The 25,963-nt window shown below is 45.8% G+C and overlaps 2 protein-coding genes across 2 annotated transcripts; both read right to left on the reverse strand.

The window, feature by feature from the left end:
* Nucleotides 1–6,795: 6,795 nt before the first annotated feature.
* Nucleotides 6,796–8,677, reverse strand: LOC123408717 (geraniol 8-hydroxylase-like). The gene is made up of 2 exons (XM_045101768.1): nucleotides 7,768–8,677; nucleotides 6,796–7,548 (listed from the first exon to the last, which is right to left on the reverse strand). The coding sequence occupies exons 1-2, from the start codon at nucleotides 8,662–8,664 to the stop codon at nucleotides 6,943–6,945; spliced, it is 1,503 nt and encodes a 500-aa protein (XP_044957703.1). The 5' UTR covers nucleotides 8,665–8,677; the 3' UTR covers nucleotides 6,796–6,942.
* Nucleotides 8,678–22,457: 13,780 nt separating this feature from the next.
* LOC123407939 (BURP domain-containing protein 9-like) lies at nucleotides 22,458–24,182 on the reverse strand. The gene is made up of 2 exons (XM_045101189.1): nucleotides 23,450–24,182; nucleotides 22,458–23,264 (listed from the first exon to the last, which is right to left on the reverse strand). Exons 1-2 carry the CDS (start codon nucleotides 24,180–24,182, stop codon nucleotides 22,519–22,521), a joined length of 1,479 nt encoding a protein of 492 aa, XP_044957124.1. The 3' UTR covers nucleotides 22,458–22,518.
* Nucleotides 24,183–25,963: the final 1,781 nt, after the last annotated feature.

A 25,963-nucleotide genomic window follows, 5' to 3' on the forward strand; every position in this document is an offset into this window, starting at 1 on the left:
GAAGATGCTACCCAGAGATATCCTAGTACACATGCTGCCATATAGTCACTTTGCTTATCAGTGGACCATACTTATAATTGGACCACAAGAAGAAGCAATGTATACACATGCAGAATGAAACAAGAGTAGCCATGCATTGCTACTTATATCAATAGCAATAACCAGAGGATCCTCATAACATAACCTTAGCAGTGAGTCCAAAAGATTTCTAACTTATATGCTGTCATATATAGCAGCATACCTAACCTACAGATAACATAACCTTAGCAGTGAGTCCAATATTTGTAACTTTTGTGCTTTCAGATATATGAGCACATCTAACCTACAGATCACTGAATATTTCTAACTTATATGCTATCATATAACAGCATACCTAACAGTAACTCCTGCATCTTCACTTCTGCATCTTCTTCATCTTCTTCAGACGCTCGGAGCGGCGCACTTTGACAAGGATGGGCCTCTTCTTCCTGTCTGACAGTAACTCGTCGTCTTCCTGAACTTCTTCCTTGACAGTGACAGCAGCTTCTTGAACATCCGGCAACTTCTCGACATCAATAGGGATATCTTTGTCCCCCTCCACTGCGGCGACGACCGACCCGAGCATCTCGACCTCTGCCTCTTCCTCATCGTCAGAGAGGACGACAAAGGCGTCAGAAGACTCGTCGTCGGAATCGTCTGATGGCGCCAACATGATAGAGGGATGCAGGCGGTCCCAGTACCTATTGTTGATTGGCGCTGGCATAGCAATGACGACGTCGGCGACGTGCTCTGCCCTCGAAGCAACCCGCTCATTATCCGGCACCGGCGGCGTGGTGGATGAGCGGTACATCCACCAGCGGGCCCGCTGGCGGGGGTCGTTGGAGTTCGTCACCTCCCGCATAGCCTAGAGGAGGACGGTAGCGGCAGGGATGCTCTGGCCGCCGGGGAATGCACGGAGTTTCTCAGCCTCCGTCATGACCTTCACAAGGCCGCGGGCATGGTTCCTCATGATCTGCACAGATGGGAACCAGTGCGCGATCTCCCCATACTGTTGACGTAGCTGCACGTGGTTGTCGGCGAGATCTTCGATTGCCTTCTGCCAGCCAAGACTCTGCTCCATGGCGACGGCGGCTATGGCTGGCGGTGGGTTCGGTGGTGGATAGGATAGAGTAACGGCGAGTGGTAACGGGGATTGGGCAGTGTTAGCGGTGGTAATAAATACAACAGGGTGATAGTGCTAGTGGGGACAGATCACTACTCCTATTCTACTACAACATAAGGCAGTAGCCTAACAAATCACTACTCCTATTCTACTCGCATTGTACTCTATCTTGCGAACTACAGGTCTTGGGTTCAAGCCCCAGGCAAAACACTTTTTTCTATTTTTGCATTCTCTTTCTTTCTATTTTTTCTTAACAACCTAGGACCATAGTAGGGCTTGCAAAACACTAGTATCTCATGCAATGCACTTTTTCTTAACAACCTAGGACCATCATTCCAACTCTTTTACCCACAGTAACATGTTTAGTGGTTACATCATAAGTAGGGCTTCCAAAAGGCATGTCTTAAATCCATTATGTTACACCATAGTAGGGCTTGCAAAAGATGACACATACAACTTCCATGAAATCAAACAGTTGGAGGAACCATATCTTCAGGAAGAGCATTAAGATCAGGGATGCTGCTATCATCTCCAAAGAGGAGCCAATATGCCCCTCTTCCCCTTCCAGTTGTTGTTCCTGATAAAAATGCTCTCCTTCCTCTGCTTCCTGTTGGGCATGCAGCAGCTCCTCTAGCCCTGCCTGCACCTGCACCAGCTCCTCTTGCTCTGCCTGCACCTGCACCAGCTCCTCTTGCTCTACCTCCACCTGCACCAGCTCCTCTTGCCCTTCTCCTTGCTCTTGCAGAAGATTGAGATGTTTGACCTATCTCAATTGCTGTGGTAGCCCTGGTCAGCCTTGCAGTACTCATTTCTGTAGTGACCCTAGGCTGGGGTATTGCAGCCCCAGCAGAAGCAACAAAAGTTGATTGCTCTGGTAGTGGACCATGAAACCTATTAGGAGGCCTTCTAGCAATCTCCCTATGAGCCATGTTGTAGACCATACTTGTTGGTGATTCAATTGGATCCAAAAGAGGATCTGCCTGGTTGGGGTAGATGTTCTGCAAATATGAAGTGCAGCTAAATGTTCAGTTTCAGTATAATATGAGGTGCAAGTTAAATGTTCAGTTTAAGTTTAATATACCTGTAGGAATGATGGGTCATCATAAGTTTCATCAACCACCTCCACTCCCTCTTCAATGAGAGCTTCTTGCCATTTGTAGTGCCCCTTCCTGTTATGATCTGCTCTGCCACAAACTGAGCAGTGCATTGAAACACCCTTCTTGTTCAACACCTTTACACCATGTTTAATCTTCTCCTTTGGTGTCTTCTTCCTGTTCTTCTTTGGCCTTCCCAACTGTTTAGTAAACACTGGTGGATGCACTTTGTAAGCATTCTGTATTTGCCAATCCTTTGGGTCTGCAAGAGGGAAAAGAGTGTATCCATATGCCTTCAGATATGTTTGACCTGTATAGCAATCATGAACCATTGTCTCTGGGTCAATCCTCTCCTCTCTGCAACAAGCTATGGAATGTCCACATGGTACCCCAGACAACTGCCATCTCATGCATTCACATGTGTGCTTGCTAAGGTCCACTGTGTAGCTAGAGTTACCAGACTGAACTCTGAAGATTTGTTGGCCAGCTTCTGATACATGGCATTTTGCAGCAAACTCAGTGTTTTTCTCTAATTTCTTCCTTATCTTTGGGCATATTCTATGCCCTGTCCACTTTTCTATACCTTCCCTTTGTTTACTAACTATCCTATGCATGATCTTGTAGAAGATATATTCAAGCATACTAAGAACTGCCATCTCTCTGCCATCCAGGATGTAGCTGTTAAACACTTCAGAGTTATTGTTCAACAGAATATCACATTTGGGAAATGTACTGAAAAATGACTTGCACCAGGTCTTTGCCTCAAGTCTTTCAGTCCAATGGAAGGCAACTGGGCAGTGATCATCCATTTTCTGGCAGTTCTCCCTCCACTTAACCTTGTTTGGTGATCTTGCAATGGCCCATAAATCCTGCTTCAGTACCTATCCTTTGTGTTTCTCATTAAAATTTTGATAAATATGCCTCACACAAAACCTGTGTTCTGAATCTGGCCAAACTTTGTGCACTGCATTGATTAATCCTTTCTGTTTATCACTCATTACTGTGAAAGGAGCAGTGTTGGTGATGTTCATATCATCTCTTAAAGTTGTCAGGAACCACTCCCAAGAACCAGTGCATTCTACTTCCACCCATCCCATTGCAATGGGGGAAAATGCAGTCATTTGGATCAATTCCAACAACACTAAGAAGAACTACTTTGAATCTTGTTTTCATGTGACAACCATCAATAAATAGAATGGGTCTACAACCTTTTAGCCACCCTATCTTACATGCATCATATGACCAGTACAATGTTTTCAAACATTTCCTGCCCAATGGAAATTTTGTATCTTTCACCAGTGTAGTTGTCAGAAGAAATGTAGAGCCAGGGTTTTTGCTCCTTAACTCATGGCCATAATCCCATAGCCTACTAAACTGTTCTTCCTCATCACCATGGATTTGCTTAAGTGCTTGTGTTCTAGCCCTAGCTAACTTCCATCTGTTAGGAGTAACATTAAACTCCTTAGTTATTTTCCTTGCAAATGTTCCAAGTGACATCTTCTGGTCATCTCTGAATTCTTCAATGATTGTCTTGCACAGGAATGTAGTTGTCAAATCCTTTAACTTCCATTTCTTTTGACACAAATGCAATGGATTCAATGCCTTGATCACAAATCCTCCAGTCCTGTTATCATTGCCAGCCTTGACAATCCATGGGCACCCTGGCTGACAAATTGCCTCTAACCTTATCCTGTCATTCTTCACCTTCCTAATCTGCACTCTGTTTCTTATTGCATATGCAGTTAAAGCTTTTCTCATCTCAACCACATCAGCAAATACCATACCCACAGTAAAAACAGGGCATTTCATGTCCACCTTAGCATTGAATGTTGTGAACTTGTACTTAAGTTGTTCTTGTTGTTCAATGGAGAGGTTCAGATCTTCATCTTCAAGTAAATAGTCAGGCTCAACATCTTCCACATCTGGCTCAGCTTCTTCATCAACATCATAGTCAATGTTGTCTTCATACATATCATCATCTCCATCATGAATGTCATAATCACTATCATTCATATCTGATTCTTCCAACAACACATTAGTCAGCAAAGGATGGGCAGCATCATTTAGCAAGTTTGAGTCTGCAAAAGCATCAGTCAGCAAGTTTTGCTCTGCAACTACATCATTAAGCAAGTTTGGCTCTGCACCACCATCTAACAGTAAGTTTGGCTCTGCACCAGCTTCAGTAAGCACATGTGTGTGTACAACATCAGTAACAAGATTTGTAGCATCATTAAGCAAATTGTCTGCTTCTGTGCTAGCTTCTGCAACCTCTGAAATTGGATTATCAACATTCAAACAAATGATGGTGCCTGAATTGCTTGCATCAACAGAACAGTTGGCCACTCTAACAGGGCTTTCAAATGATGGCTCCTTCAATATCAAATCTTGCCTGAAATTACTGATGAAATCTGAATGGTCAACCATTATTACAAGAACTTTATGATTAGCACTAGCTCTGATCACTTGCTGTAGATCCTCATCACCTGTAATTCTCACCAGGCCATCACATATTTTCTTGTCAGGCAAGCACCAGTAGATGATGTGCTGATTCTTAGGATATCCCAACCAGTTTATGTGCTCTTCTAGTAATGCATAACTGAAGTTGCCATTATCTAAATAGTCCAGCACCTCCACAGAAGAGTTGTAATACTCAAGTTCACTTACTGCTCCTAAGAAAATGCCACCATGCTCAATTTCCAGTGTGAAAAAAGGAGTGCAAACACTTTTTCCCATTAATGAATCACACACTGCATCCAAACAGGGCAAAATTCAGTTAAAACTAGAGCTGCCTGCCTAAATACCCTAACCTAAATGAAACACACAACAACATATGTTACACAACAACACAACAACTCTTCTTCTCACCAGATCTAACAAAAAATGAAACAAACAACAACACAAGAACAGATGCCTGCCTAAATACCCTAACCTAAATCCATAATCAGATGTACAACATATGTTACACACCAACTCTTCTTCTCACCAGAGAATGGCATGAATCAGATGTACTAACGAGGGAGAAGAGACCTAACAGCAGCAAACCAAAGAGTGAGGAGGAGATAACGAGGGAGAAGAGACCTACCATAATCTGGGGAGGGGGGGGGGGGTACACAGAGTGCGGCCGGACGAGGTGTGTCGACGCAGGCGGTTCCCGGCTGCCGAAGAACTCCGGCGACGCCATGACCCGAAGATAAGCTGCCGCTCGCGAGGAAGCAGAGGGAAAGAACAGAGAGGAAAAGGGGCGCACGAGGGAGAAGAATGATAGAACAGAGAGGAAGCACCGACCGCACGAGGGAGAAAGAGACACTGCTCCCGTCGTTCCAACAGTAGTTACTAGGTTTATTAAATGTAGGTGTTTCTCAGATAGCAACAACACACTAATAACTGACAAAGGAAAGGGCTACTTTGCAAAACAACCAAGACTGCCCCACTCTGTCCACTTGGCGCGCTGTGAGTGGCTGTGGACTAAAAGTGCACAAGAGGTGCAAGTTCTAGGATGAAATAGGTGCACTTTGCTACTTTTAGGATCAAACCATCACATTGCTAACAAGTTCTAGTATCCCCAGTGCTATTACCTCCTTTTTAATGTTTGATGTGCTTACTTTGAACGAGAGGATGCTCTGCTTCATCGGATTGAAAAGAATGTACCACTTACATTTACTTGAGGGTGCCATCCGTGCTTTAAGTTTTTACAAATAAATTTCTTAAATGAGGTTATGGTACATGGGCTGATGGGCAAACCATTGAAACGATATAATCCAAAAATGAAAACTCATAATTACAAATGAAGACCTTTTGTTAATTTTGTCTCTTGAATTTAACTTCGTCTGAAGAAAAAATCCAAATCTTCATGATTGGTTCTGAACCTAGATGGAAAGTGTCGATGACGGTACTACCGCCATCATGATTTTGATGACCATTTCTCAATGAATCAAAAATTCCCACAAAAAGAAAATTCATTTTTTCATGGAACCATAATCCAGTAGTAGTACAAAAGTAGCAACTAAAAAGATGTCAAATGAAATATCATATGGATGCAAAAAAAAAAAAACTTATCTCCATCAGTTTACGCGAACATGAATAATAACTTGGGTTATTAATATTGTATCTTCTATAGCATAACAAGAACAAAGACAGGTAATGTATATGAAAAATCCACCCAAAAAGATATAATCCTTAAATCAACATGAGTTCTTACTGGTACCACAACAGTCACTCTCTTCACGTCCTATATCTCGCATAGTAAATGAATAATGTGGGGAGCTACCTTGTATACAACAAGTATAGTATGATTAATCTTCTTTATTCTTCATAACCCAAATAGATTAAACCTCAAGCATATGATATGCAATTGGCACAAAGTTGACTGATTGCGGGTCCAAAATTCAGGGTCGAGAAAGGGGATGAAAGGGCCACGGGAAAACAAGAAATATCAGCCGGCTCACAGAAAACTGCAGCCGAAAAGGCGAAGAATCGTGTCGTCCAATAAACAGAAACCCTATAGAGAAACCATCGCGACAAGGCGTACGTGTTCTTCTAGTAGCAGCATAAGACAAACTCTTTTGGTTACTCCTTATTTATTCATTGATAATGTTTTCATGGCACAACGTCAGGTGCAATGGAACCCACCCATTCCGATGTAATGGAACCATGACATTCCGTTTCACTTCGTCCTCAAACTGAACACACCTAGAACGATGATTACATTCAAACTGGCGTGGCTATAGCCTGAAGGGGCGTGGCCATGGACAAGTTGACACCAAGCCTTTCAGTCATGTCCAGCCCCTTCTTCTCCACGTCTACGGGAAGCCTCCACTGGAAGCGATGCAACAAGGACGCGAGCATGAGATGAACAATGCGAACGGCCAGCGGCGTCCCCGGACACATCCTCCTCCCGGACCCGAAGGGGAGGAGCTCGAAGTCTCGGCCCTTGAAGTCCACCTCCTTCTCCAGGAACCTCTCCGGCATGAACTTTTCCGGTTCCGGCCATACCTTGCCGTCGTGCCCTATGGCCCACACGTTCACCAGAAGGCGCGTGCCCTTGGGAACCGTGTACCCCTGAACCTGTGTCGTCGTCTCCGCCACGTGAGGCAGCAGGAATGGTGCCGGAGGATGGAGCCGGAACGTCTCCTTCACGATGGCTTGGAGGTACTTGAGCTGTCCTATGTCGGACTCCTCAACCTGCTCTTTAGAGCCTATCACTTGGTCGAGCTCTTCGCGAGCTCTCGACATGGATGATGGATTCAGTAGCAGCTCCGCCATCGCCCATTCCACGGTGGCTGAACTTGTATCCGTCCCCGCGCTGAACAAGTCCTGATGACCAAAGAAACATGTACCACTCATGAGGTATTTATTTGTTGCTATCGGTATAGTTGTGTGCATTGCAAAAATATGAAGCAAGCACAGATGAATACTACTGTCTCCGTCCGAAATTACTTGTCGTTCAAACGGATGAATCAATATATCTGTTTGAACGAGAAGAAATGTCGGACAGAATGAGTACTTAAAATAAAGTACTTGAAGGATAGATACCGAAAGCAATGAGAGGAGCGTCTGGCGCTCGAAGCCCTTGTCATCGTCGGTGTTGCGGTAGTCGAGCAGCACGTCCAGGAAGTTTTTCTTGGTCGGGTCACCTGTGGCGGCACGGTCCAGCATGTGACGCTCGATCTGCTCGTCCATGATGGCATGCAGCCGGTGAAACAAGCCCTCGATGCGCCTCCTCAAGCCCTGCAGGTCTAGCCACGCCACTTCCGGGATGAAGTCCGACAAGTTTGGCAATCCAACGGTCACGTTTAGCTCTGCGAGTATGGCCTTGAACTCCCCAGGCTTGACATGGCGGTCGTCGAGGTCGGCCAAGTCGGTGGAGAAGATGGTGGAGGAGAGCAGGTTAAGCGCCGTCGTAAAGGCCAGTCCGCCGACAGCAACGGGGGTGCCCTCTCGTGCCAGCTCCGTCACGTGGGAGACGAGCTGTCGCACCTTCTCCCGTCGCAAGGACTGGTGCATGTCGAGGCGGTGCGGCGCGAAGAGCTCACCGGCGCAAACCTTGCGTAGCGCGCGCCATCGGGGGCTGCTGGCCGGGAGCCAGACCATGGAGTGCGTGTAGTGCGCGGACACGTGGGTGCCGTCGAGGACGAAGCGCCCCGAGAAAGCTGCATCATGGCGCTGGAGGATGTCGCGGGCGGCGTCTGCCGAGGAGGCGACCACGGTGGTGACCGTGCCTAGGCGGAGCGCCATGATCGGGCCATGGCGCTCCGCGAGGCGCGCAAGGGAGCGGTGCGGTAGGGCGCCCAGTGAGAGGAGGTTGCCGACGAGTGGCAGCGGGCCAGGACCGGGGGGCAGGTTGCGACGGCCGTGGGCTAAGAGGCCCAGGAGGTACACAGAGGAGACGATGAGGATGAGAACTGTTGTGCAAAAGAAGAGGAGCTCCATGGTTGGTTGAACGCTTGGTGAGTCGAGCTCCATGCGACCCGGGGCACGTTATATAGGATAGGAATAGGAGGCAAACGTACGTGTAATCGCACCAAAACGGAATGCAATCAACAAAGTGACCACTCGTAGTTATCATATTCGAGAAAAAGTAAACATTGCTGTCGGGGGTACGTAGGAATGATGATGCTTGTGTGATACTTTCTTCCAACACTAATGGCATCGACACCACCGTTCGGTTACGAACCTAACTCTTTTTCTTTTTCTTTTTTGAAATCATGCATGGCATGATGATAACTGCAGAGGAAAACGATGCCTAAAAATATCATGATCAGTGCACAGTGTGTTTACTAATACTACCCCCTCCTCCGATTTTCTATTTGACTTAGTTCACTATTTAGTTATGTTTGACCATTTACCTCGTTTTAAAATATCTAGGAAACATCATATTTTTTGTTATATTGTGTTCTGTCACTAAAGGTATATGAAACTTGGCTTGCAATTTTACACATTTCAACTAATCTCTTGAATAAAACCGATGATCAAGGACAGACGCTAAAAGTCAATTGGCTCAAATAAGAAAGAACAAGTGATAATAAGTATAAACAATAACGGACTAAAAATGAAGAGATATTTTTTGTAATGAAGGGATCCATCAATGCATGATTCAATGATGATGTTGTGTTTCATTAATTTCTAAGCTTATACTCCCTCAGTTCACTACAGGGGCGGAGCCATGATTTAAACATAGGAGAGGGTTTGAGGAATTTGCTTGGAGTTTCGGGATTCGTAGCAGTGGTATGTAAGTGGGGGTGACATGACAAGTGAAGTTCAAGGTCCTACCTTTCATGACGAAAATCCAAGGTCCGCCTTAATTGGTTGTGCCTGGCAATGCTCTTATTGAAGACATTGCTTTGAGAGCGGGCATTATCTCCAGCGTGAAAACCCAAGATTTACGATCGGGCGACGATGGTGTTTGTGCACTGTTTCCTTTTTGGAGGCGTCGTTTTTGGAGTACTTGAACATCAGGTGTTGTCTTGGTGGTGGTTGTGCTGCTGTTGCAAGTACTGAAACTCTGTAGCGAGACTTTTCTTTTTTAGTTTCTTCTTCGTTTTTCGGCTGTGTGCATCCGTCATGCCATTAGGGCATTGCGTTGTTGCAGAGGCTGGGTGTAATTGTTATCTCTTTGATATTAATATATACTTTTTATCGAAAAGGAGGGGGGGAGGCGAAAAGACAGAATGACCACTCAAGACATAAATCACCACAATATATCAAGTGGTAATATAGCATTCATATAACATGTCTTGGTTGACACATCTTCATTCTATATGAATTTGCAGTTTGCAAACACACATGTTGTATGGCAATATATGTTTGTGTATAGATAAGAACGAAAAAGTTTATATTAGTATATTTAAATCAAGGAATTTATTATTGTTTGTGTGTTCTCTTAATCCTTGAGTCATAGCATAATTAGAAAGAGGAACGCCTATTAGTGCTTCCTTCGTCCCAAATTTTTTGTCTTAGATTTGTTTATATGGATGAACCTATAATTAGTGCTCCTAGCTCCCAAAATACTTGAGTCATATGGATGAACCTAACACTAGCATTTTGCGACCTAGGTATTATTATTAAATTGTCTTAGATACTTTATAATAAATTGTACAAACTGTTGTACTACCTCAGTCACGGTTTAGAAGGCGTGCTTGAAAATGTTCTGAAACCTAGATAGTTATTGATCGGCTGTGAGATGTATTGAAAAATAGCATTCACACTATGCATGCATATAAAAATAGTACAACAGGGCACTAATTAGCTGGTAGGAGTAAATGCAATGCGTCCTCAACCTTATCTATTGTGAAATGCACGTAAATTTAACCGTGCCTTTAAAACCATGACGGAGGGAGTAACTAAATAATTGGTTGGGTGTGTCTCATGAGATAATCAGGCAAGTACAAGTTAATACCTACCTGATCGATGCTGTCACGGCCGGTAGAATCGCTGGCTAACAGCCAGCGGTTCATCAGGATCTACGAAGCTACAGTAACATACATTCTGAAACGGCGGGAGTACAATGCACTGCTCTTTCTGTACTATAGCTCTTTTGTGCAATTATTGTAGTCAGTGCTGAAGATATGATCTGCATTTAGTTTAGCTATTATAGTTAGTGGACCGCTCTTTTTCTTCAATGATTGTGCTATTTAATTCAAATAGTGGTGTTTTTTGTTCAAAAAGTGGCGTTGATGCGCTATCACGCCTTGTCAGAATCAAAATAGCTGACGAGTTCTACAATTTCCCTTATTATACAAAGCTATGGTCCACCATTAGTCACGCGTACTGAAAATCTTAGCAGTTTGAAAATGATTTGAAATTCGGTGATGGCTTAAAAGATCTAGATCTCCGAATATGGTCATTTATGGATTATTTGACTCGAGTTTTTTAACCTTACATTATTTCCAGAAAATCTCGCAATGCAAATGTTGCTGCGCAAATTTGTTTCAGTTCCATTCCAGTATTTTTACATAAATTTCACAAAGATTCATGGAATCTGTCTATATTATTTGATTCAATTTTAGTAACTTATCTGAAATAATTGGCAAAACTATATACAACCTTGAAATGTCTATAAATTTAGTGAAATAATTGAAATTTGTGTGACTAGATTATAGAAGTATGAATGCAACCGTCGTCATTTTCTCTGCAACTCTCTCACTTATTATGACAAATAAAAAGTAAACATAGAGTATTGCATGGGAGGTATTCTGCTTTTTAGGAGTATTTGCAGTTTACCGTAAAATGTGCGGATATAGCTCTTGCACCAATCTCAAAGCGTAAATGATTGGCGGACTTCGCTCATCGGTAGGGCCGCGTTAGAAAATCAGTATTGGCTTACCATCATATGTACAGTGTTGATAGTTAGCTCCAGTAGATTGAAGCGTAGATGAGATGGCTGATATTCTCTTGGCAGGCACTTGTAGTAACGTACCTTTGTCCACCCATGGCTGCTCATGTGTCGTCCTGGCCTCTTGTATGAAACCCCATGATCTGATGTTTGCTGGAGGAGCGGCGCCGTCGGCGACCATGTGCAGAGCGCGTGGATCCAAATTATGGCCCAGTTCTTTTCGTTCGATTCTGGTGATTCTGTGTTTGAAAAATCGAAAGCTTAAAAGAACTCATTTTGATTGTCTAAAATCATCTGAGAATCGCTAAAATCGGTAGTGCAATCCGAAATCATCCCAACACCTCGCTTCTGGCGATTTTGGACGCTCCCACAAAACAAAACGTTTTGATTTAAGTTAGTACCCCTATTTGAGGGGTAATTTACGAAAGAACTATTGAGCGTGGCCAGGAAAACCAGCGCCGACCGCTCGCTCCCTGTCCCCCGTCGATTCACCCCCTCGCTCGCTCTTCGCGCCGCCTCCTCCGACCCCCCATCTCACTGGCCCGTGAGGTCCTCTGTCCGCCGGCTAGCACCGCCCTCCCGTCGGCCCCTGAGGTCCTCTGCCACGCCAGCTCCGACCGCCCTACGTGTCGTCTCCTCCGACCCCCATCTCGCCGGTCCCGAGGTCCTTTGCCCCGCCGGCTCTGACCACCCTCCTTTCTGTTCTCCGCCGGCCCCGACGAGCCTATCGCCTGCTACTGCTGTCCTTTGACTTGTTTCAGTTCAGGGAGATTATATACATTTCACCGTACGACTCATCCTATAATCTCAGGCTAAAATCTTAGAAAAGAACTCCACGGCTGATTCTGGCTGATTACGATGGAAGCTAATTCTGATGGAAGTTTCTCAAAAGCTGATTCTAGAGAATCAAAAGCTGAAAAGAACTAGGCCTATACGAGAGCTGGCGCATGCCATGCATCGAGGACTGCATCGACCGCTTCATGCACCGGGCGACCATCTCTGGGACGTTGTGTTGATCCGTCACGTTGTCTACACCGGGTGCAGACGGTGACAGTCCGTAAGGAGTTTGCCAAGGCATTCCATGAGCTCAAGAAGATTTCAAAGGAGTGATCCAGGGAAACCATAATTCCATCATGGTAGTCAAATTCATAGCTTTGAATAACTGAAATTCTCGAATTCAAGTTACCATGGCTTCTCTAATAAATCATCCTTTTTTTAATCAGAAGAAGGGCCTTCCCTTCCAATTTCATTTAAAGAGACCATAAGGTTCAAACTAGATAGACTACTCAGGGTATGTGTGAGGCCCATATACCTCACCTTACCTTAGGCCCCACGTCGTCCCCCGCTATGGTGACTCGGGCGGTGCCTAAACCCTAGCCGCCGGGGGCATGCACTCCCTCCTCCCCTAGCTCTGCAGCCGTTGGAGGAAGCCATTGGGCTATGCCCGGGGCCCGACGGCGGTGGCAGGGGACTCCCTCTCTCCCGTGTTTCACGGGTGGTGCGGGGCCCCTACACGCTTGTAGGAGCGACCCATCTAGCGGAGCGGCGGCGATGGCTGCTGCGACGGTGGCGGTGGTCGGCCCTGCCTCGGGTGATGGCAGCTGCAGGCACGTCGGGTAGCCCGGTCATGGGTGGCGGCATCCGGCGGTTGTCCTGGTTCGAGCGACGGTGCGATGCGATCGGCAGCGGCGGGTGCGCCATCTGGTTTCGAATCGGCAGCGGCGTGGAGGGCCTGGTGATCAGCTCGACGACACATCTGTTCAAATCTGTTGTGACCGGTGCAGCCGGCGGCGGTGGTCATCTCCTCCGTCGGAGGTGGTCAGCCTGAGGCTGGATGCTCGGATCTCTAGATCGGTCATCTAGTCCCGGCTGCAGTCGGGGAGACATACTTCCGGTGAAAACTGAACCGACTGCAGGCAATGATAACGTTCTGCATTGTGACCTTGATGAAAGTGCAACTACTGTCGACCTGCTCGTGCTGCTCCAGGGAAAACCCTAGGATCTGGTATTCCAGATCGAACGATGACGGCACTACGATGCCGTTTCTCTCTTCAAAACATCGCTTGCGGAGCTGCGTTGGAAGACAGAGGCAGGAGGTGGAGCGGTTTCATCTTGAACGGAGCTTCGGTGGAGATGTCAAGTCATGCCTGATCGACAAGTGCTATGCTGTGTCATGCCCGTTTGGCAGGTGCTAGGCATGACAGATCCTCTAGACTCTTCGTGTCGGGATGGACGAGCGCAGGGTGGTGGAGCCGTTGGGCGCCGTGGTGGTCTTCACGGATGGCCGGACTGGCAAGGATGATGCGGATCTCTGTCGTGAAGATGAGACAACGGCTCGATGATGATGGTGGCTTCTAAAACGTATGCATTTGGTGTACGCTTTAGGTTTCCTGCACCGGTTGTTAGGTCCGATACGTTATATGGATGGATAAGCGACGACATCGATTTTAGATATGAAAATTAAGAGCACTCCACATTATCAAGTTTGTAGGTATGAGTGATGGCTTTAGGTGACTTGATGTATGTTTTTGTTAGACCTATATTGAATAATTAATAAAAATGGTTGTATGATTGATTGATGCAGAGGAACGAAATCAAAATAATTTCAGCCAACTCCCACGGGAGGGAGGGGCGCCTGGAACCATTTGCGTCTACCTATTACAGACCATAACCCCCAAAGGAGGCACAAATCTATCAAAGAGAAGCTGCAGGACACTCTGAATTACATCACCACAGTGGTGCAAATCAACGAAACCATACTACATCAGAGGGGAGTAAAACAGACTGCAGAGGAGGAGGAAGATCTTCAGGTTTCAAGCACCAACTCTTCCAGCACCATGTCTCCACCCCTGTGCAGGGTGTAAACCTCACCTGCTACATGTTCTAGAAGCTTTGCCTCCACCAACATTGCTTCTTTTGCGGCCTCCTTTGTCTGCAAGATAGCCCAATCAGCAATCCAGTGGCATGTTAGTCTAATCAATATCATTGGATCATTATAGACTTTTTTTTATAAAAGATCACATTATTTTTACATCTCCACAAAGTCCAGAAAATAGCAGCTATCCCAACCGACACCAATTTTTGTTATCTTTTGGGAAGCCTTTCAACCATCTCCCAAAACAATCATCTAGGGAACTAGCAATATATCTAAGATTAAGGAGCGTCTCAACAGCCCCCAAATGACGTGAGCAGCAGAGCCTTCAAAAATTAAGGAATAAAACATCCCTAGATCATGTTAGATATACGATACGCAAATCACACGACGAAAAACGAAATCAACACAGGAGACACAAGATTTTACCGTGGAAAACCCGTCAAGGCGAAGTGCAAAAACCGCGGACGCCAGCCAACGAACTTCCATACATCGGGATTTCTGCTGATGTAAGATTCGTGCGTCAATCCAGCGTTGTTCGTGGCGGCGAGCCTTTTCCCCGAACGAAAAAAAGGTTGACGTGCCTAATTTCTGCTGCTGTAAGATTCGTGCGCCAATCCAGGGTTTCAAAGGACGTGCGGCCCCAGAATGCAAAATCTGACGTTCGGAATTTATAGATGGCACAAGATAAATTACCCTGAAAAAGAAAGCAAAGACCCCGCAAAAAGAAAACATAGATTTAATTAACTTGTTCAGCGCCGAACGGAATCTTAATAAAAAAAGTTTGTTCTGAGAAAAAGAAGGTAACTTACGCCCGATTTGTTTTCAGCTCGATCCGCACAATACGTTGAGGACCCAATCTGACTCACGTATATATGCTGCACCACGTCAATCGATCTATGATGGATTTGCTCTTTGATGGATTTATATGTGTGGAGCTGCGTCTCTGGCGGATCTATCTTTGATGGATTTGCTCGGATCTCGTCGTTGTTCGTCTGTGTTCGTGTGTCTTCGGGGTGGATCCTTCTGATCTATGTTATTGTTCATCTGCGGCGGTTGCTGTTCTGGTACGCTGGTCCTATGGGGCCTTAGCACGACGACTTCCCGGTTGTCTACTACAATAAGTTATGCCCGACTCCAGCAATGGAGGGGCGATGACGGCGGCGCGCCTTCGGCTCGCCTCAGTGCTTGTAGTCGTCGCTACGTTGTCTACGGATCTAGACGTAATTTTTATTGTTCCTAGTTTTCGTTGTACTAACATGATTGAGAATGAATAGATCGGAATTTTTCCTGCAAAAAAAAACCAAATTAAGTCTCGACTTGGATTAAAGTTGTAAACACATATATCAATAAAACATAAATAATATTTTTATGCACATGTTATCATTGAATACTAAAATATACTTGTTATTTTCATTATAGTGAAATATTTGTTGGGCATCATTGAGGAAAAACGACAACAAAGACGTAAACATATGCGGCAAGGCGACAACTAGGTAGATATTTCTGTTGCGCAATGAATTAGAAACACCTTGAGTATACCTCAACAATGTTTTTGCAGATCATCAGTTATTAATTTGTTTGTGGTATAGTATAATGAAAAATGTTAAGAGATTTGCTAATGTTTGAGGGATGAATTTTTTTCTCACGTTGAACGCACGGTATCTTTCCTAGTAAAAATAAATTGTTCTGAGAAAAAGAAGGTAACTTACGCCCGATTTGTATTCAGCTCGATCCGCCCAATTGTTCTGAGAAAAAGAAGGTATCTTTCCTAGTAATGAACGTGCGTACGTATACATATATACATCCACGTACGCGTGAATCGAATCGAATCGAGATCACGATCGCATCGCATCGCCTCGTCTCGTGCCGCCGATCGATCGCCGTAGGCGATGGCCGGCGGTGGCGTGGACCGGCTGTCCTCGCTCTCCGACGACCTCCTCCGCTGCATCCTCCACTTCGCCCCACTCAAGGAGGCAGCCTCCACAACTGCGCTCTCGCGGCGTTGGCGCGCGCCGCTCTGGCTCTCCTCGGGCGCCGTTAACCTCGAGGCAGGCGTCGCCGACAAAAAGAAATACCGCCGACGACCGGGGCACGAGCACGACAACGCCAACTCCCATGCCCGCTTCTTCTCCAGGAGCGACGACATGCTCTCTGCGGCCAAGGGGGCGCTCGACGCTGCCGTCGTCCCTGTCACCAAGCTCAGTTTAATCACCTGCCACCCCGACCATTACCAGGTCGCGACGTCCTACGACGACATGGTCGACGATGTGCTCCCACACCCGGCGGTGCGCCGCGTCGAGGAGCTCCGACTCGTCGCCAAAGATCCATCCAGCAACCCCTATGATCGGCGGGTATACGACTGCGCAGTCAACCTGGACTCGCTGCGGTTCGAGACACTGCGCATCCTGGAACTCACCAACTGCAGTGGAATACTAATCAACCACACGGAGGCCGTGCTCCCACGGCTGTCCTCCCTAAGGCTGAGCCATTGCACCCAGCAGCTAGGATCCCTCCAACGCCTTATTGACGCGGCGCCATCGCTCGCTGTGGTCCGACTCGAGTCTGTGTTCATAACACACGAAGAAGCCATAGAGGCCACATGGCGCCACCTCCGATGCCCCGCAACCACCATGCTTGTGCTTGACAATTGCAGCAGGTGGCACTTTAAGAAGACCGTCGATCGATTGAACATCGACGCGACGAGGCTGCGCTGCTTCAGCTACAAGGGGCAACTCCGCGCCTACTCATTCAGTCCACAGCCTATAGAATTGGAACAAGTGGATCTGGAATTTTTCGAGCAAGGATACAGGGTAAAGGATCCAAACCGTGACTTAGAAACCTTTTGGCGATTCACTCGCAACTTCACTGGCACCAAGGAGATGAGGCTGAGGGTGAACCACCTTGAGGATATCGCCGTCCTCAGCGAGGCAAGGCAGGTCAAGCTCCTGCCGGCGTTTTGCCGCCTCGAGCGTCTCGAGTTTCAGGGAGGACATTGGACCAAAGACAAGATTGTAGCAATGACCACCATCTTGAACCTGTTGCACTGCTGTCCTGTGCTCAGTGCCCTCCGAATCAACCTCACCGCCAAGTACGAGGAGGAGGAAGAGGAGGTGGAGGACGCATCCAATAAAAAAGGGGGGCACAAACAGAAAGGAACTACTCGCAAGGAAATTCTGATGGCTGCCATGGTAGGTCCGCGCTACTTGTTCCAATGCTTGCAGAACTCCCTGAGGAGAGTGGACTTACAATTCCAGCTAGAGAAGAAGGACTGTCTTGGTGTCAAGCTGATCAAAACTTTCGCCGAGAACGCGAAGGTTCTTGAAGAAATACGTATTGACAGTGGAGACGAAAAGTTGTGTGAGCACATGAATCCCAGGATTGCAAAGTGGAACTTGAGTAGGAAAGAGTTAGGGGCGACAAGTTTTGTTGTCTTACCTCTTAAGAGGTGACTCTACATAAGGGGAAATATGGTGCGTATACTCCTATTTATGTAGCGTTTTTCTTTCTCAAGACATTTTTGCTTAATTGGACGCGAATTTCAGGCTGGAACGTGCTGCTACATCTCGACAGAACGAACATTCACAATGTTATAAGACATTCTAATCGCTTGGCGCACTTTCACAATGTTAGAAGAGATTCTAATCGCTTGGCGAAATTCTTATATTTGGAAACTGCCTATTCGCTTGGCGCACTTTCACATGCAGTGTGGTGGTTGTCAGTGCGTGCGAGGCAATATTGAGTTGAAATAGAATCTTTTTGCTGTGAACGGTGTGCTCTTCTTTCTATTTTCGGCCACAGCCTTTTGTTGTATATAAAATATATTACTTTCTGATCTGCTTTCTAATATAGCACAAATTTTCTCTGATGCGAGATCCTGTTTTTGTTCTTCTAAGTGCAGATGGTGGACACTGTCATCACGGCTAATTTATCTGTATTTTATTATAAGAGTACGAGAGGGCAGATCCAACTACAGATCTGAACAGTCTGATGACACCATCAAGGACCTAAAAACATTATTAACGAAACTAACAGTTTTCGTTAGCGCTAATTGCCCACCCACGTCGTCTCGCGGTCAATCGCCCCGCTCGCCCGCCTCTCCCAGGTCCCCCGCCCCCGCCCGCATCGCTCGCCCCATCCTCGCGCAGCCGCCCGCCCCCGCTCGGCGCGTCGCTGCTCTGGATCGAGTCCGCGTGTCGACAACGCTCTGGCCCGGAGGAGCTTACGGATTCGCGCGGCCGAGCCCCCGTCTCGCCGATTCGGCAGGTGGAAGAGGCGCCCCGGTCATCTAGCTGCTCGGATTCCGACAGCGGAAGCACGTCCCCTCCGCTCGGCCATCCGAGAGGCGCGAGCTCGTCTCCGGCGGCGAAGATCCGGCCACCCCGAAGAGGAAAGCGAAGAGATCGCTGCGGAAAATAATATCCAAGACGCTGCAGAAGAAGAAGCCCAAGGCGAAGGGCTCCAGCGACGGCGAGGATATTTCCATTTCATTGAATTTAAGATCTGCAACCTTTCAGAATGATGGAGTGCTGCATACAACCTGTGGTAGCCCCAACTATATTGCTCCTGAGGTAAAAGACTGGCCACCTTCAGACCAATTGTCTATTTTGCAGTGTATTTGCTAATTCTGTGCCAAATATATTCAGGTTCTGCAGATCAGAGGTTACGATGGATCATTGTCGGATATCTGGTCTTGTGGAGTAATTCTTTATATAATGCTCGTAGGACACCTTCCGTTTGATGACCGGAATATGGTTGTTCTTTATCAGAAGGTAGATATTCATAAAAAGGGAAAATAAGTGAAATTTAGTGTTCTGTTCTGTTATGATAGTTATCTGAAGCCATTCCAATGACACTACTATTATTTGGTTGCGTGTAGATTTTCAAGGGTGACACTCAGATCCCGGAGTGGCTTTCTCCCAGTGCACAAAACCTTCTTCGGAGGATTCTTGAACCAAATCCGAGGAAGAGGATTAGCATGGCAGAGATCAAAATACACGAATGGTTTCAGAAGGACTATATTCCTGTCGCTCCATATGATGACGATGATGAAGATGTACGGCTTGGTGCAATTCTACCTATCAAACAGGTATGACAAGACAAGATGACACAAACTATATGACGCCTAAGACCAATTTATGATCTAATATAGGAATCATATGTTCCGTATCTGTAGTCACTGATTGGTGAATTTTGGTTTCTATTTTTCTATCCTGAAGCAAATTAGTGAAGCACCCGGCGACAAGAGCACTCATCAGATGAACGCTTTTCAGCTGATCGGAATGGCATCCTCCCTCGATCTTTCAGGTTTATTTGAGGAAGAGGTATGCACAAACATTTTCCAATTCCTCCCTTTCTGTATTCAGAGTGATTTGGTCTGCAAAGCTGGGAAGAAAAATCATATGCATATCTTCTGAAGATAAACACTTCATATTCTTAGATCAAGATAATCACTGAATGCTGCCACTGAGGCGTTATACAACAACTCATCTGATCCAGCTGAATTTGTTGCAGGGAGTGTCCCAGAGAAAGATCAGGTTCACGTCAGCACAACCACCGAAGGATTTGTTCGACAAGATTGAAGTGTCCGCGACACAGTCGGGGTTCCATGTTCAGAGAGCGCATAGCAAGGGGAGCAGAAGCTTCTCATTGTAAATGTTTTTCAGCATCACATGATTGAGTACAGCTTTTGAAGGAACTGAAAATGATGTGCCGTGTTATATACTTATATTTCAGCTCAAAATAACGGGCAACTGCAATGGACCGAACAACCCCACACCATTCTTAGTCTGTGCCGAGGTATGATTCGGCGAGCTGAACATTTCTTCGATGAAACGTGTGGGAAGGGTAACCAATGGATACCATATCAACTGCCAACATCTGTGGTGCTGTTTTTCTTTTTCTTTTCTTGTCGCACGTGTTTGAGCTTGGCCCCTCTCTGCATGTTGTGGAGCTTAGGAAGTCCCATGGTGACACTGCAGTGTACAGACAGGTAGACAAGAGCGCTAACAACAACTAGATGTCGTGGAGGTTAGTCCATCGAGAAATCAAATAAGTCAGATGCTTTGTTCTCTTCTTTATCTTTATATGAACGTACTTGATGTTACGGTGTAATTAGGTGCAGTAGTCTTAGTCATTGTCAAAGCAGAAAAAAACCTATTTGTATGACCAGCAATGGATCACGACGAGAGAAGAAAGCTATTTGTATGACCAGCAATGGATCACGACGAGAGAATGATGTAGCTTCGTCCCTCCCTGATGCCTCTAATGCAAGATGCATAGACAGACTAATTGCCCTACCAAGAAGCAGCGACTCAAAACATCAAATGCCAACCTATGTCATATTCCGACTCCTGAGAAAGATTGACCCAAACTTGCAACCATGGGCACTCCAGACTAAACAACATCATCCATCATGGATCTGCCAACCGATGCACACCAATGCCCCCATCAGCTTCTTGGATGGAAAACATCGGTTTCTATCGAAGACAGAAACAGTGAGCCCAAACGATGTTTGTTTTGTAGGTCTCGTTTCAGCAAACCAGCCAACGACAATAATCAATATGACAATTAAAAACACATAGTAGTATGACCCATAGGAAAGATATTCTAAATACGGCAGCATCTATAGATTCCCATATAGTCCGAATTAAAGCAACATCTTCAACAGCCATGGTATTTCTAACATCCCCTATAAACTTCAAAATCCAACTGCACAAACAATTAAATGTGTTGAAATATATTGCTCGTCTCCCTCCATCAGTCCGGACTTTTGAAGCAGCTGGCTAGAGCATTTATTCAATATGGCTTCAGAGTCAGAAGGTCTTGAGTTCAAGACCCTGCCAAAGCAATACTAAAATTAAACGATTTTGTGTCCTACATCGATCCCAGTTCTAAGGACTAAAATAGCCTAGACGTGAGGGGCATTGTTGAAATATATTGCCCGCCCCTCTCTATCAGTTCAAACTTTTGAAGCAATTGGCTGGAGCATGAATTGAACATGGTATCCGGGTCAAGACATCTTGAGTTCAACACTCTGCCAACGCAGTATTAAAATAAAATGATTCTACAACTTAGATCGATCCCACGTCCAAGGACTAAAATAGCCTAGAAGTGAGCGAGAGTTTAGAAACATATTGCCCGCCTTCCTCCTTCAGTTTGGACTTTTAAAGCAACTGGCTGGAGCAGGAATTCAAGAAAATGAAATAGGGATAGCTTGAATATTAATGTGGTTAAATGAAAGACAATGTGGTTAGCTCAAGTGTGGAATGTGTTGATTACATGAGACGTCTTGTTTAAGTGATTAAAACGATATAGGTACATAAATAACATATATTATTGGACTAGAAAAACAATGAGGAATGTAACATACAACTTCACAAGCATATTGTTGTCCACACTAACAATCTAATAGTATCGCTTTCCATGATACTCACTTCCCAATGAGGGAAGTGGAGGTCATGGAGCCCAGGAACCGGCAAAGCACACTAGGATCAGGCGTCGCCGGGTTCTCTGACGCCGATGCAGCGGCACCATCATGGTATCACCTCCGTTGTCCGGCCGGCCGCCCTGATGACCATTAGGACGGCACGGGGAGTGCGAGCGTGGGCGCGCAACGACCTCGTCGTGGCCACGCCCAAAGCGCCTGCTAGCCACGAGCCACGAACCAATCACATGACACACTGCCTTCCTTCTAGATGCCACCGATGCCGAGCAGCATCCGCATCCTTTCCTCGACTACCTCCCAACCTCCATGCTGGCGTTGGAGCAAAGGACGTTGTTGCGACGGCGCCCAAAGACGGTAGATAATACATAGGTTCCCGGCTATGATCATAAAGTAAAATTACACACTGAAGAGAAATGGGGAGTACATGCTCCACGGATTTTATTTGTAAAATACATACTGTATATGGCAATGCCATATATACATTGCAAAGAGCGTAGGCCCCCGGCGTACATACAACAACAGCAGCTAGCAAACATACGTACACACAAACCAAGTCCACGCGCGTAAACAAAGGCAGGAGCCATGCATGCATGCATGCGCCCTACGTAGTTATTTTTTCACAGATATACGTAGTTAAGCAGCGGCGGAGGCGGCGGGCGCAACCGGAGCCCAGAGGACGCTGTCCCTGGGGATGAAGTGGCAAGCCGGAGCGTCCCCTGGCTTGGCGTGCCCAGGCATCTTCTTGGGGTCGAACTCCGACGTGTCAAGGTGGCACACGGCAAGCGAAACCATGGTCGACGTGAGGTCCTCGCTCTCCAGCGTCACCTCGTACGTCCTGGTAGGGTTCACCGCGTGGCACATGAACAACACGAAGGGGAAGCTCATCCCGTGGCATGTCATGGTCTCGCTAGACTCCGTGGCCCTCCGCGCCGCCACCACCTTATACTTCCTGCCCGACGTCACACCCTCTGCTGGCACGTCGGGGGACGAGAAAGCCCGGAGGCCACGTGTGTTGCCTCCGGTGAGCACGTACGCGGCGAACTCTACCATTGACTCCACGGAGTTAGCGCACGTCTTCTTCTCGCCCTTGACTAGGCTCGGGCGCTCGCACAGATCCAGCATCATCCATACGTCCTTGGCCATGGCGTGCGACACCGGTGCGAACATCGCCAGGATGTCGGTCAAGTTCCCCGTGGACATGGGTATGGTGTTGGCAACGTCACGTTGCAGCAAGGGAGCGCCCGATGTAGCTGATGGTTGGATGTAGGGTGCGATCGTGGATCCTGGTTTAAGGGACTCTTCAAAGAAGATGATGTTTGACACACTAGATTCTCCATGGATGTGGCTCTCTCCTTGGTGACCATCATCTTCTGCCAAATGAGGAACCAAGATATATAGTTATTGGAGCTTGATTCACTATGAATTTTTAAATTTCGGGTTCATGCACACGCATCTTCACTTGTTCCAGAATACATATTTTACATATTCTTTATTTTATGCATGCATGATGTATGAATATAATAACTCGATGCTAGCTATTTAATTTGGGAACGGAGGAACATACCCCGCACGGCCGACTCACGTGCACCGTCGTCGTTGCTGATTTGTACCGGACCCCATCCATAAAACCACATTTGATTCTTTTTGTTGTTCATTTGTTTGACCGGCTCCCTTGCCAAAACTTCCGTGGTCTTCTCATTGTCAACTTTCTGCGGGCTCCATCCATAAAACCACATTTGGTTCTCCTTGCCGTTCATTTGTTTGACCGGCTCCCTTGCCAAACCTTTCGTGGTCTTCTCGTTGTTGACTTTTTCCGGGCCCCATTCATAAAACCACATTTGATTCTTCTTGTCGTTCATTTGTTTTACCGGCTCCCTTGCCAAAACTTCCGTGGTCTTCTCATTGTTGGCTTTCTGCGGGCTCCATCCATAAAACCACATTTGGTTCTCCTTGTGGTTCATTTGTTTGACCGGCTCCCTTGCCAAACCTTTCGTGGTCTTCTCGTTGTTGACTTTTTCCGGGCCCCATCCATAAAACCACATTTGATTCTTCTTGTCGTTCATTTGTTTGACCGGCTCCCTTGCCAAACCTTCCGTGGTCTTCTTGTTGTTGGCTTTTTGTGGGCTCCATCCATAAAACCACATCTGATTCTTCTGGTTGCCACTTTTGGTTCTAGCCTTTCCATCAATGTTAGGGTGTAGACCATATCTTCGTGAGTTAAGAAGGGATGCCCCAACGTATTTCTCGTTGGTCCATTTATTTGGTGTGCGATTGTTGTCGGTGTCTTGTTTGCCCATGTGATCATCATGGCCTGTAAAGATGTACAAAACTGTGTAAGTTAACTATATACCCTTTTTCAAATTACCATTTTAGATACTTTGTTTGGTCAAGTCTCCTTGTAAAATGATTAGTATGTTCTATTTGTAAAACAGCAAATGCTCTCCATGTGCACTATGTTTTCTTCTTGAACAGTTTCCCACGGGGTTTTTAAACCTTGTTTTCAGGCTGGATGTAAAAAAAACGTGTTGAGTCTTGTGACTCTCTACGATTTTTATCATCTACTTGCCACCTTGTTTGCTTGATACGTTTTCTTCTTGCTACAACAAGAAAGAAAGCAAATCCGAAGCCATCCATCTAGACTATAACGTCATCATATTGCCAAACTCGTGGATAATGTTCAGTAGAAGCACGAATACAATGTATTATTTTTAATCATAGAGTGAACATTTTGCGTATCTGTGCTAATAGTTTCTTAATCAACTAGTTCATAAACTCGGAATCTATATTTTTTTATGATAGAGCAGTCACGTCATACATTTTGGTTCAAATAAAAAGACATTTTTTTTCAAAAGAGTATTAAAAAATCTATATATTTTTTCTCGAGTATGTCTACATATCGTCCAACATATAACCTGATATCTGACATCTCATATGTTCAAGCCAAACCGCTTCAACCCCGATATACTATTGTTTGAACCTTCGTGTGTGTGTGTGTGTGTGCGCGCGCGCTCGCGTTTGTGTGTGTGTGTTTGTGTGTGTGTGTGTGTGCGCGCGCGCGTGTGTGTGAGAGAGAGAGAGAAAGAGAGAGAGAGAGAGAGAGAGAGGGAGAGAGAGAGACCAGTAGATGTGTCAAGGAGTTCAAGTATGGCAAGTGGCATGGGAGAGTTGGGAACAGTTGTTTGCCAATACTCAGTAAGTTCAGCTGCCGAATTTGAGACTACTATCCCTTCAACATTCGTCAAATTTGCGCGAGGACCTCCCCAAACAGTCGTTACCTGTATATAACCAATATCATCATCACGAGACATGCATAATAAAACTAAAGCTTACTTTCATGTACATGCAGAGTTTCGCATGTCAATTTTCTTGTTTATTACAGGGTCTAAAAGAATGTGTGCGTGGCTTTCCTTACAATTCATGAACTAGAAGTACTTCTGCCTAGTGTTTCATTGAAAAGGAAAGGAATTTTGCATTCATGCGATATACAACCGACCTCTTTTGTATTCTCGAAAAAATTGGACCTCTTTTGTAGGTATACGCAATAGCATGACTTGTGAGATAAACATATGTGTATTCAAAATAATTTTGATGCCTGAAATACTAGCTAGCATATGTAGACATGCATGGATGATGAATTCCCAAGGATCAAGAGGTCTGTATGCAACTCACCAAAAGGAACAAGGAGAGGATTGACATCATGGCTGTCATATGGCTTTGTGTCTAACGTTCTTTCTGCTTGGTGCTTGCAAAAGGTGGATTGCCATCTTATTTATAGGGCTATGAGGAGAGGTGTTGGCCCGGGGGACGGGGAGAAGAGCTGTTGGGAGATGATGATTACATTTCTTCCGAGGACAATAGATAAGTCACTATCGGAATCCACATCTTTACCAAGTTCTACAATTTTACCGAGTGTAATATTTTGCATACTCGGTAAAGATTGATCCCTATAACGAGTAAGAAGCAAAACACTCGGTAAAGCTGATCTTAACCAAGTGTCAACCCCAGGGCACTCGGTAAAGATCCCGATAGACGGCAAACAACTCAACATGTGTCCCTTTTCGCCGTGGTTCATGATGGG

The sequence above is a fragment of the Hordeum vulgare genome, chromosome 7H (genome assembly GCF_904849725.1).
Source record: "Hordeum vulgare subsp. vulgare chromosome 7H, MorexV3_pseudomolecules_assembly, whole genome shotgun sequence".
Classification (NCBI taxonomy): domain Eukaryota; kingdom Viridiplantae; phylum Streptophyta; class Magnoliopsida; order Poales; family Poaceae; genus Hordeum; species Hordeum vulgare.

Excerpts from the sequence above, each read along its gene's own strand:
- LOC123408717 (XM_045101768.1), bottom strand. The coding sequence starts at position 8,664 with ATGGAGCTCCTCTTCTTTTGCACAACAGTTCTCATCCTCATCGTCTCC. Across the intron at positions 7,549-7,767 it reads CGCTCCTCTCATTGCTTTCG|GACTTGTTCAGCGCGGGGAC; the intron begins GTATCTATCCTT and ends TTTGGTCATCAG.
- LOC123407939 (XM_045101189.1), bottom strand. The coding sequence starts at position 24,182 with ATGGGCAAACAAGACACCGACAACAATCGCACACCAAATAAATGGACC. Across the intron at positions 23,265-23,449 it reads ACGTGAGTCGGCCGTGCGGG|ATTTGGCAGAAGATGATGGT; the intron begins GTATGTTCCTCC and ends TCTTGGTTCCTC.